This window comes from Balaenoptera musculus, chromosome 14 (assembly GCF_009873245.2).
Source record: "Balaenoptera musculus isolate JJ_BM4_2016_0621 chromosome 14, mBalMus1.pri.v3, whole genome shotgun sequence".
NCBI classification, from domain to species: Eukaryota; Metazoa; Chordata; class Mammalia; order Artiodactyla; family Balaenopteridae; genus Balaenoptera; species Balaenoptera musculus.
In genome coordinates this window covers 35890004-35902595 of record NC_045798.1, presented here as the reverse complement: position 1 = coordinate 35902595, position 12592 = coordinate 35890004, and the positions used below count along the sequence as shown (strand labels likewise).

Below are 12592 nucleotides of genomic sequence, written 5' to 3'. Positions count from 1 at the left end.
CATATGTGCGAGTTTCTTAAAATAGGTCCACTTACACTGGTGACAATTCAAACTCTTCATTTACTCACATCCTAACATTTGAAACTATGTGCAGCCTTGAGAAACCACATGTAACCTAAGCTACAATTCAGTACTCTTCCGTGGGGCAGTGATGGGGTAAACGCCACTGTACACACCTCATCTCATTGAATCATCACGGTTAGGTAAGGTAATGTTAGATGCATTGAACAAGCAAGAAAACTGGGGCTCAGAGAAAACAGGCAACATACCAGGCGTCAGACGATTACACAGTGACAAGCACAAACAAAAGCTCAGATATGTCTGCCTCAAACGCCCGGGCTCTTTCTGTATCCTGGCCACAAGCTCCTCAACACACCAAAGCCAAGTTTTTGTAATTTTCAGGGCTACGAATGAGGAGGAATTTCATAAGTGCTTTTAGAAGGCCACGATTCTGCCGCATGCTACCACACATGAAAAATGTTAAAGCTTTTCATTAGGAGTAGCCTTCAAGATGTGATTACGTTATGATCATAAATGTATGTTTTAAGGAACATGTTCTCATCCTACACTTTCTTGGATAAGAACTTGTGGCTAACCTATTTTGGTGGTGATCACTGATAACTATAAGCAACTGAAAATAAAACAGGAAATCTGATTGGCTCACTTTCACACAAGAAAGGCACACAATCTTAGCAAGTTTCTATATAAACCATATGTAGTATTTTCAGTGATGACTATCACTTTAGTCCAGACATTGGTAGGATACAATTTCCTTTGAAACATCTGACTTGATTTGAAGTTCTTTCCATTTACTCACTGACCTAGAAGTCAGGAATTGACATCAGGACTCTTTTGCAACTGAAATTACAGCTGTGAGATGGGAACAAATGGACATATTCTTGGAGTTTGCAGGTCTATAGAAAGACGTGTTAAACTTAATCCATCTCCCTCTCATGCCCTCAAAGAACCTTAGTTAATATCACAGATAAATTAAGTACAAATTTTCAACTTGTCCCAATGTGTTAATTCCCTGGGTTGAAAGGCTCTCCACTTCCATCACATGGTACCCTGGTTAAGTTCAGGTAGAAACAGGCCAGATGAACGAGCCAGTAGGATTTGAAGGCCACTCACTGCAACTACTTTAACTAACTTCACAGCTGCTAACCTAACAAGCACATGGAGGCCTAAAGTTCACAAACCAAACATCCTCAACAACCAAGGCTGAAGGGTTTATCCTCTTGATGTCTGATAAGAGAAAATACCTGCTTTAGAAAGCAAGCTACACTTCAGAAAAAAAAAAAAAAATGCATACTGCCTTATCAAAAAGAAAAGCAAGGATTAAGATAAATTTGGTTTTAGTGAAATTTAGGGCAACTGGTGTGTCACTTGTTTGCATGGACTGTGTGTTTATAAATATACACACGGCCTTCCTCCGCATTCAAACCACTAGACATTCCCTCAGGTGTGCTCAGTTTCTCTGACAAAGTTTTTTAAGAATGCTAGCCATGAAACTGGATGGGTTTCTACTCCACTACAAAGACCTGGGGACTTTTACTCCTAGGAGGCTGAGATCCCTTAGTTACAAGGGCTAAGAGTGACATAAAAATTCTTTTCAGGACTTCCCTGGTGGCACAGTGGTTAAGAATCTGCCTGCCAATGCAGGGGACACGGGTTCGAGCCCTGGTCTGGGAAGATCCTGCATGCCACAGAGCAACTAAGCCCGTGTGCCACAACTACTGAGCCCGTGTGCTTCAACTACTGAAGCCATGCGCCTACAGCCCATGCTCCACAACAAGAGAAGCCACCACAATGAGAAGCCTGCGCACCGCAACGAAGAGTAGCCCCCGCTGGACGCAACTAGAGAAAACCCGCGCGCAGCAACGAAGACCCAAAACAGCCAAATATAAAAATAAATAAATAGAATTTAAAAAATAGATACATAAATAAATAATTCTTTTCAGTGTCAGAAGAAGTGACGACTAAGCCAGAATGGAAAATGATGATTCACCGAGTCGGAGACCGTCCATCAGTGGTGAGTACTCAAAGCCACAAGAGCCTTTGGGTCCAGATTCGTATCCCCAAGTCTGAGTGATCCCAACACCTGCGAAGCTTCTAAAAATACAATTTCCTAGAAGGAAGGCTAACATGAACCCTGTGGTGTTGGACAGGCATCGGAAGTCTCCATGGACGGATGCACAAGTACAGACGTGCTTACACCTGGGCTAGAACACGTGTTTAATATCCCTACTCCCTCTGCCACGATCGAGAATCAAGGACACTAGAAGCAGCATGCACACCTAGAGCCCAGATCCTAGTTTCTAAATACCGTCCTCCAGGGACTTCCCTGGTGGTCCAGTGGTTAAGACTCCGCGCTTCCACCCACTGTAGGGGGCCTGGGTTCGGTCCCTGGTTGGGGAACTAAGATCCCACATGCCACATGGCAGGGCCAAAAAAATTTAAAAAAAAAATAAATAAATACCGTCTTCCAGTAAAAGGTCCCAGGGCTGGGACATCTCATGGTGCCAGAAAGTAGGAATCCTGTGCTCAAAATCAAAGGATTAGGGGCATTTTAAAGGAACACAGAAGCCAATGTGAAAGAGTGCCTGGAACAATCTGAGCAACAAAATAATGACAGATTATAACCTACAGAATATTCTTGAGGCCACACTGACATAAATCAAAAAAATAAGTAGGGAGAAGGGACAGATTTCTCTTAAAGATGAATTCCAATGAATAACAAATGAGGGAAATAAAAGACCACTATTAGAACACTACAGTACCTGTGGCAGACATAGGATGTTAAAAATAGAGGATGAAAGTTTGAAGAGAAACAAGGTATTTGTATATTCTCAAATTATCTTCCCCAAGATATAAACTCATTACCAAAGGAAAAAGTAACTTCACAGGAGAGAAATCTGGCAGACGCCGCCTTAATGATAAGTAGGGAAACTCCACAGTAACAAGAGAACCAACACCAGGGACCCCTCATGATTCACTGACAAGAGCACATCACAGCTGTGCTGTCTGTTCCTGCCACAAACACACGAGCTCCATCTAATCAGGAGACGCCACAGACAACCTCCAGCTGAGGGGAGCTCCAGAGGCACTGAGCAGCGCTCTCCTCAGCAGTTAATGTCACAAAGCGGGAGACTGGGGGCGGTCAGTGACTGCAAGACGACAGACGTGACCAACTAAACGCAACTCCGGGCTGGATCCTCAAACAGAAAAGGCCTTTAGCAGGAAAAATCTGAACAAAGTCTGCAGCTTTAAAGACAAAACAATTCCCGGGCTCCACTGCCTCCTCAATTCTGACTCTGTCTGTCTGGGAAATCTATATTTTACATTTAAAGCTCAGCAGGGGCTCTGGTGACCGTCCAACTCAGGAATCACCGAGAAGGCCTGAGAAATCCCGATGGCCAGACCACCCCAAGTGACAGGGACAAGTGACCCCAAATGGCAGCTTGTCAAGCTGTGTCTGATGACCGCAGGCAAGTGGGTCAGCGTTCGGGGAGGGACAGAACCCAGGGGTGTGCCTGTCCTGCCCCGCTTCCCTTGAAGGAATGACGTTTCCAACGTAATTGCAATCTTCTGAGTGTCTGTCTATTACGGTTACGGTTTATGACTTCATGCTTTGTTAGAACGTAAAACAAAGACGATCAAGGGCTTTTACAATCTCAGCTATTGCCCCTTGACCTGACTGAATGCAGCCTCTCTACGTGCAGGTCAAGTGGAGTTCAGCCGCATCTCAGCAAGTGACTGACACTCTAGAGATAACATAGCTCCCCTCCAGCCTTCCCGGAACCGGCTTCAGGCACGTTTCTGACGAAGGTCTTTTCCACACAGATCCGGGCTGAGGCCTAGATGCTACACCAAGGGCACACACAATTCTGAGATGATTTCATCACAGAGTTGAAACAATATCTAACAAAATAAGATCAGCATATTGTTATTTCCACCCATTGAAAAATACCCTTCCTAAATGTCTTAAATTAAGCAAAGATGATTCTAGGTTATGCAAAAGGCTTCAAAGAAGAGACAAATACAAAAGATATACATATTTTTTAAACCAAGCAGCAAAACAGCAAAAGTATCAAACATTTTTCCTACTTTCAATGAGATAATGTACAGTACCTATGCAAGAATGACTCTAGAAATGGTGTCTAATCTTTTCTTCAGAAGAACTGGGTTGGTTTTAAATATTTAATACCTAAGATATGAATATAAAACACAAATTATATACAACGATAAGAGTTTTGCTGAGAGAGGTTAACGGGTTTTTTTTATATATAAATTTATTTATTTATTTGTTTTATTTTATTTTTGGCTGCATTGGGTCTTCACTGCTGCGTGTGGGCTTTCTCTAGTTGCAGTGAGCAGGGGCTACTCTTCATTGTGGTGCTCAGTCTTCTCATTGTGGCAGCTTCTCTTGTTGCGGAGCACGGGCTCTAGGCACGTGGGTTCAGTAGTTGTGGCTCGCGGGCTCTAGAGCGCAGGCTCAGCAGTTGTGGCACATGGGCTTAGTTGCTCCCCGGCATGTGGGGTCTTCCAGGGTGAGGGCTTGAACCCGTCTCCCCTGCATTGGCAGGCGGATTCTTAACCACTGCGCCACCAAAGAAGTCCCGAGGTTAACGTTTTTATTCAGATCCTTTCAGGGAGATGTGTCCAATCCCTCTAGACTGGACCGACACCTGGTCGAGACAGCTAGAGACACGGGATGGAATTCCGATCCTATGCACAAAGCGGCCCCGGACCAGACCTGCAGTCCTGGGCTCACCCAGGTCCACGGGGCCAACGGCCCGGCTCCCAGGACCGAGCATCCAGGCAAACTAAATGAGGTGCTCGTCACACGACCATCTGGTGGAAATGTGTCCAGCTGTGCTACTCACAAACTCAGAGCAGCAAATAATTCAGACGTATTAGTAACTGCAAACAAAAAGATCTGTGAGCACCTAGCGGATTCAGTGTGGCACGATAAATATTTGCTGAACGAAGAGAATTTTGTTTTCAGCTGGTGGTTCAGTCATGCACCACACAGCAGTGCAGAGCAGCGTGTGCTTTTAACTGTGGGCCACCACTAAGTCTCTCCTGAAAACAGATGGCGCATAAATACAAAAATGGATAATAAATAACTTCCAAACAGCCCGTACATACTTCTGGCCACAGCCTCTAAGCTACCCTCCCCCAAATTCCTGAGCTCATCTGAGATACCATGATTAACAGGCAATCAAGTTGTAAAAACAAAGATTCTAGGAGAATGTGCTCCCCCAAACTGCCTGACTGTTAACATCACCACATTTCTGTGAGCAAATGAAATTCTGTGCAACTAAATATTTAATTAGTGCTGTGACCACTGTCCACCTAGAGGAAAGCATTTGGTTTTGGACCCCTTCACCAGTGTGGTTCCACGATTCCGTGAAGCAGGGGGTGATATCAGATGCACCAAGCTGGGGGCGGCCACTTCTGCACCCAACTCAGCATAAGGCACCTGCCCCACCTACAGGGTGACTTGCTGTCTTCCACCTCTGTTTATGTTACTGCATCGCGCAGTAAATAATATAAACATACAAAGTTCTCTCTGAAAAAGGGGAGCTTTTTAGACTCAAGCAGGCCCTTTGATAAAGAGCACAGAGGAGCGAGGACGGCCTGAACAGGTCCTCCTAACCCCCGTGCAGGGGTTCTCACCTCTACTAAGAACAGCCAGATGCCCTCCAGGGCCCCTTCCAGCTCTAACCCACAGAAAGACTCGATTCTAGGAGCATTTCTTAGGATTACAACTTTGGCTAAGAACTCCTGTAGTACATTCTGCCCTAATTTGAAAAACGCAAAGTAATTTAAAAATAAGTGGGGGAAAATAAGGCCAGCAGATTATTTTGGAACTTCAAGGTTATTTGAATATGAAATAACTTGGCCTTTTCCTTGCCAAATAAAGGAATTATATTCATTTGTTTAAAAATTATAGAAATACGATTTTTTAAAAAAAATTCCCCATTTCTAACAAAGCCCAGAAGTTTCCTCATGGTTTTTTAAATTATGAGATTTTTACATTTGCATTCCAAACACATAAAAGCACCTCCTTTATGATGGAGACTTTCACGTTCCAACAGGTGTGCGCACACAGCATGACCAGCAAGGAGCGTCGGGGTCACTGAGGGCCTGGACCCTGAGATCTCCCCCCACCACCCACACCCAGGTTACAAAGTCTCCTACACAATCAGCAGAGCTCATCAAGCAGATAGCAAATCCCGTGTCCTGAACACCAGCCATTCAGAAAACCCAAGTTTCTCTTGGAGCTGGGAGGTGACTCATGGAACTTCAGTGCTCTAATGCTAACACAAAAACAAGTGTCATAAAATGCAGCCCAAACACCCGCGGCCCTCGCTCTAGAAGACACCAGCAGCAGGAAGCAAACTTCTTCCTGTGAGGAGTGGTTTGCGTGTGCTGGGGCTACTCACTAAATGAACTTTTAAACTATTTCTTAGCCAGCTGTGTTCACCATTCTCCCTTCTGACCTCTACAACAAATGCGCAGGAATCCATATATACATCTACCCTGTACTATTAAAATGAAATTTCAAAAGTAAATGACCCCTCTCCGTAGCCCCTGACTTCCATTCCTAGTCAAACGATGTCTAGTTCCACCGGTTCCCGAGATCCCCAGCGAGTATATTTTTGCCAACAGGTCCAAAAGCAAAAAGCACACAGATGTGTAACATTTTTAAAGGTGACAAAAACTTGCACAACTTTAAAACTAAAATCAACCTGATTATGAGCCACAGATTTTAGAAACTGTATAATTTTTGTCTTTATTTTACACTTGTTTTCATAAAAATATACACCCCTAATTTTCTAAAAACTACCTTCATTTACTTCAAATCATTTTTACAGAAAAAGCTTCCATAGGTGAAGTTAAATTATATTGTCCTTAATTCACCTGATTGTTTCCTTAATGCAGACTTCTAAAACTTACACTTTCATGTGACCCGTTTTATTTTATGTCTCATAAGAGAGGAAACTCTAGATAAAAAACTCAGACAATCTGCATTTTTCCCCACATATTTTAACATTAGAAATTTTGTTTGCCACCACAGGAGAAAACAGACTGCTGTCGCTCTTCCCTGTCACATATCAGAATAAGATGCCAGTTTCAAAATATTAGTTTAGTTTTCACAAATATTTGGCTAGGACAACAAAAATCATAAAACAAACAAACAAACAAACTCATAGAGAGAGATCAGATTTATGGCCACCAGAGGCAGGCTGGGGGATGGGGAACTGGATGAAAGCAGTCAAAAAATCTGAAAGACGGGAAAAAAAACCAGAAACCTTTTCCATGGTTTTTATTCCTCAGCTACTACACTTAGATGCAAAGAAATGTGAAACGAGATACATTTCCTGAGAAACCTAGTTTCAAAAAAATTCTCAGTTTAAAGCAGCAACTTCATTTTTTTCTAGGCAGAAAGTTATTATTTGTTAAATAATAAATAGAAAAGGGTAGAAAGATGGTGTAGAGTGAAGGAGGGAGAGCAGGTAGCCAAAGATTTCTGTTGAATACAACATTTAGAAGTTAATAAAATTCATTCTGACGCTACATTTTCCAAGGAAAAGGCATCAGCCGATCTCCCTGGCGGTCTTCCCGCCCCCTCCTCACAGCATATCCCAGGTGGAGAAAGCGGGGAGGCGGGAGCTGGTGGATGTAACTCACCAAGATGCCAGCAGGGGCCTTTCCACCGTAAACACCTTCAGCAACCTTCTCCTCCTCATCGTCACTATCATCTTCCAAGTAAAACATCTTAAAACTGAACTAGTTCATCAGAATGTCTTTTTTTCAGAGATGAAGGCACACTTCTAAGTTATCAAAACAGAAAGCTGTTCTGCTGGGCAAACTGTTTGCAGACACAGTAATATGGTTAAAACTGAAAGGAAATGGCTCTTAAAAAAAAAAAAAAAAAAAGCAATACATGCATGACTTTACCAGTAAGATTTGCTGAAAGCCTCAACCCTGTCCCTCTGAAGCAGATAAGCAGGGGCATGGGATGGGCCGTGCTGCGTGTTTACACTGATAGGTACCAAGTCCTGCCCAAGCACAGGAGCCTCACTGTGCTTCCATCACACGGGACACGAATTGAGTTAATGATTCCCTAAATCAATTACATCCTCATTTTTAGAAATCAAAACAACTACACATACGAAGACGTAATCTTCAATAAATTAATCATGTAAGGGAACAAAGTTTACATATACTTTCTAAGCATCAGTGAGCTTCCCAAAGACAGCCAGGTGACATATGCTTTATAGAACTCAAATCACTGAAATGTTTTGCTTTGTCATATTGCCATGACCCAATATATTTTCACAATTCTGAATGGGAGCTAACCTGCTCAGCACTGTAAATAATGAACAAATTATAATAACAATTTGTTACTGTATGTTAACATAGCATTAGTTATATTAATGTTGTAACAGTAACATTACATAATAATATAATAACAAACAATTTAACTTCAAGAGTATGATAATACAACACTAAAATTCAAACATCCTGGTATTTCCTTTCCAGCTGTTAGTAAGTCAACATATAAACACTTCAAGTGAATTTTTCTAAAAACCTAAAACACACTAACACAGAGACAAAACGTCAATTTTTAAATTAAAATACACTATTTTTTGCAAGCCAGTGTCTAGGACTGTGCTGTCTGTTACAAATAGCCATTATCCACATGGCTACGTTTGTGATGTGGCTACTGCCAAATGATATGTGCTGTGAGCATAAAACATGTAGAATGAAAGCAGAACGTGAAATAATTTCATAATTTTATATCTATATATAAGGTTACTTGCTGAAATGAAAATACTTTGGATATACTGAGTTAAATAAGATATATTCTTAAAATTAATTTTACCTGCTTTTTTTATTTTTTAATGTTACTAGAAATTTTTAAATGACAATGTGGCTCCCATTATATTTCTACTGGAGCACGACTTTAGGATCCTGAGACAATCTTGAGAAGAAGGGCGGAAAGGAACATTCAGCCAGAGTTCCATTAATGAAGAGCTGAGGGTGACAGGAGTTTCCATCATTCCACAGAAGTAGTTAAATTCATCAATATACTAACTGATCTTCAGATATTTAATAATGTTCACATTATTAAACTTTTTCTCTGTCTAAACATCGCAAAAGACAAAACTTCCAAATGTTTGACCGAGGGATTGTTGGTAACGTTTACTACAGCAATATACCATCAAGATACACATAATAAAAATGTTAAATGGCAAAATTTAAAACAAATTTCACCAAAATTAGAAATGGGAAAATGTATCCTGCATTCAAAGCATTACACTGCCTTCTACCCACACATTAACGTGAAGGGCCCACGGGCGCTTGTAATCCAAGTCAATACACGTCATGTACACAAATTCCCCCTTTCACAAGGGAAGTGATTTTTTTGGTCTATTACACAATGTACAAAATTTTAAACCTCTTCCTTCCTCCATGTCCCCCTGCAGTCCCAGATCCTCAGCATCAGATGGTAATAAAAACCCACACTGGGGTGCTGCCCGTGGGAAAGAATGGAGAAGTGAGAAGTCAGGGAGAAGGCGAAGTGAGGAGAGACGGAGAAAGGGGGTTCCAGAGAAGCTACAAGGAAGATGGGGAAGAGGGAAAAACAGAAGAAACAGAAGTTGGAAGAGACAAGAAAATATGCCAGTGGAACGACAGGAGAGGGGAAACTAAGTAGGAGGGCGGGTGAAGAGCGAAGACAGAGGGAAAAGAAAAATGCGAAAAACCTGATCCATTTTAAATGTGAGGAAACTGAGGCCCAGAGAGGTCAGGCAATTAGCCCAAGGTCAGCCGCTCAGTGGGCACATGCTGCCAGGTTGAGGCCCCGAGCGGAAGTGCTGGGGGAAGGGGTCCAACAGGAGAGAGGGAGCAAGGCCCGAGCCAGGAGGGCAGAGGCTGTCGGGCAACCTTGACCTCACCGCCTCTTACACAACGAGCAGGCTCCAGGCCAGCCACCTGGGCTTCCGGAGAGCCTGGGTACTGTCTCACCATGTAGTTTGGATCCATGACTCTCAGATGCTCTGACAGCAAGGAGCATGGACCACGGACCCAGACAGAGGATGAGCTCACCCTCCCAACACCGATTCCGCACCAGGGCGCACACCTCCTGCTGCATCTGGGCACCGCCTGCCCCCAGGCTGGGACCTGCCGCTTCCCTAACTTGGTGGTGGCGCTTTTCAGACTTGGTCAATAAAATTTAAAAATCACAACCAACAATTCTTCATCATCCCTATGATTTTTTTTCAAAGAAAAATGCTACTGTATTGTCAAGACTTTTTCTCTACAGGCTAAGAATAAATGGTTGTGCGTCAAGAAAAACTACTTTTTATTTTTGCATAGCATCTTCAATAATCTTATTTAAAAAAAACCAAAAAGGCAGGTGGAAGTTGGAAGTCTTTTTTTCCAAGACTTAAATCTTTCAAGAAAAAGATTTGTTGAAAGCTAGCTCAGGGACACAAAACTTAAATGCTGGCCAGGAGAGTCAGAATCTTGTTCTGATTCCACAGCTGATGATGCTTGTAAAACATATACCTTCTTTATTTTTTTCCACCACTAATCCCATAAATGTATATGAGACCAGGTATAAAGGGCTTCTTAACAAAATGTAAGAATTTATAATTTCCTAACACGAAATTTGCTAATTGAAATTGGGCTAATTGGTTAAACAGAAATACCTTTATGCCCCAAGTTATACTCTTTTTACCGCAAAACATGAAAATATTGATCCATAATCTACTCCCCCCCAGTGGTCATAATGTGGAATAGCAACATATTTCTACTGAATTACCAATGAAGAGGTGAGAAAACTAAGAAGTTTTCATTAGTAAAAAATTATAATGAAAATATTTTTTAAAGCCTCAGTTACAAAGAATTCATAATCTCCACCATAATTATTCTACAGTGAAGGAATTAACTCAGGTGCATTGCTGCATTTTCAAGGCCACTCATGGCAGAGACCCACACAGAAAAGGACCACAGCCTACACTAATGCATGTAAAATTTTTCTTTCCATATCTGGAATTACTTGTAATTAATGTTTGCCCATGAAAACAACCCAAAAGGGACAGATACGCTTTCTTCAAAACCAAGAGAAATTCTTCTTGATACCACTCTGAGGTTTTCCAATCTTCTGTAGTTTAGCCGCTTATTGGAGAATGGCTATCCCATCTACTCAAGTTCCAGTATTTCATTATGTCCTCATACAACCCCCAAAACTCTAAACAGCATAGTTAGTGACAATTTCATTTGAGCTGTGAATGAATGAATGATCAAACACAAACAGGTCGTTCTAGGAACAGAGGAGAAAAAACAGGAAGAATCTCCTGAGGTCAGAAGGCCCGGCTTAAAGTGACTTTCCCAACAATAATCTTCTTGAAGACTTACATTTTACCTTTAAAATTCAACACGTTTTGCATTCTACTTTGAAACATCCATTTTTTTTAATATGAAGGAAAAAAAAGGCTAACTGGTCAAAGTTTTCTTCTACCAAGTTCCAGGGTTAATGTACCATGTTTACTGTACAAATGGCCTAGAATATCCTCAGTGTACTCATCCCAGTTTAAGGAGTCTGGGACTAAACAATCTCTGAGCTCTATTTCTCTGACTCTAATGTTTTAGGTCAAACTTTCACCCCATATTTTGAGACCAGAGAGACAATACTGGGTTGTCCGCAGCAGTCAAGTGTGGGATCGTTAAGAGCAAAGCTTAAACGGCCCAATTAAGGAGCAGAAGAATCATGGCTTGACTTGTGTCCCACATTCTGGACACCGCTTCCAATAAAATAAAGCCAAGTGGGAAACCCTCTGCCCTGCTCAGAACCCCCAGGGCAGCAGCCTCACTGGGGGGGGGGGGGTGTGTGTGTCTGTGTCATGTTAATCACAACTGTTTCCATTTAAATGTTTGTCTATTTCTTCTCTCATTTCACCCTCTGAATCGCAGTTAGCAATGGTCCTGTACCCAGGGTGACACTCAGGGGCAACACTCTAATAAGCAATTTTCTGTACGAGGGCTGTGTCACTCCATTTTGCTCACACTCTAGAAATCCTGTTGAAACATAAGTCGTTTTATTATCAAATTCAAAAAACAGTATATAATTTAAAAAGTGTGGTGCTTTAATCTTTCAGCAACAAATTCTCTGCTATAAACTCACACCTAGCAGGAGCACACAGCGCATCACAACAGGAGTGACACCAAGTACAGGTAACGTCAGGAGACACAGGGCTGGGGTTCCCCACTCTGGGTCCACGTGAGATGGCTCAGCGCTCGCCAAAGGAAATTACAACAAATAAATGAAGTAATCAAGGACAGATGAGATTATTAACACAATCCGGAGAAGAACAGGAGAAAATGCCACAAATTGTGAGATCAGCATCCTGTAGGGACCCGTGTCAGTCACACTCACATTCCTCGACTCTTAAGAGGCATTTCCACTTCTATAGCTGGTTCCGCACATTTTTCACTAAAGATTTTCTAGACCGTTTGAAAAACTGGTGATGGTGGTTTTAATTATTTTGCTGCTGTGATTTCATCTCCAAAA

General features: G+C 42.0%; 1 protein-coding gene across 3 annotated transcripts in view; it reads right to left on the bottom strand.

The window, feature by feature from the left end:
• The window catches only part of LPIN2 (lipin 2), an 81036-nt gene that overhangs the window by 49192 nt on the left and 19252 nt on the right, over window positions 1–12592 (bottom strand). For 2 of the 3 annotated variants that reach the window (XM_036823720.1, XM_036823723.1), the window contains exon 1: window positions 7702–8017. The exons of the other annotated variant lie outside the window; for it this stretch is intronic. In XM_036823720.1, the coding sequence (XP_036679615.1) occupies window positions 7702–7788 (87 nt within the window). In that variant the 5' untranslated portion in view covers window positions 7789–8017. Of the gene's footprint in view, window positions 1–7701; window positions 8018–12592 lie in introns of those variants that run through there. 3 annotated transcript variants of the gene reach the window in all.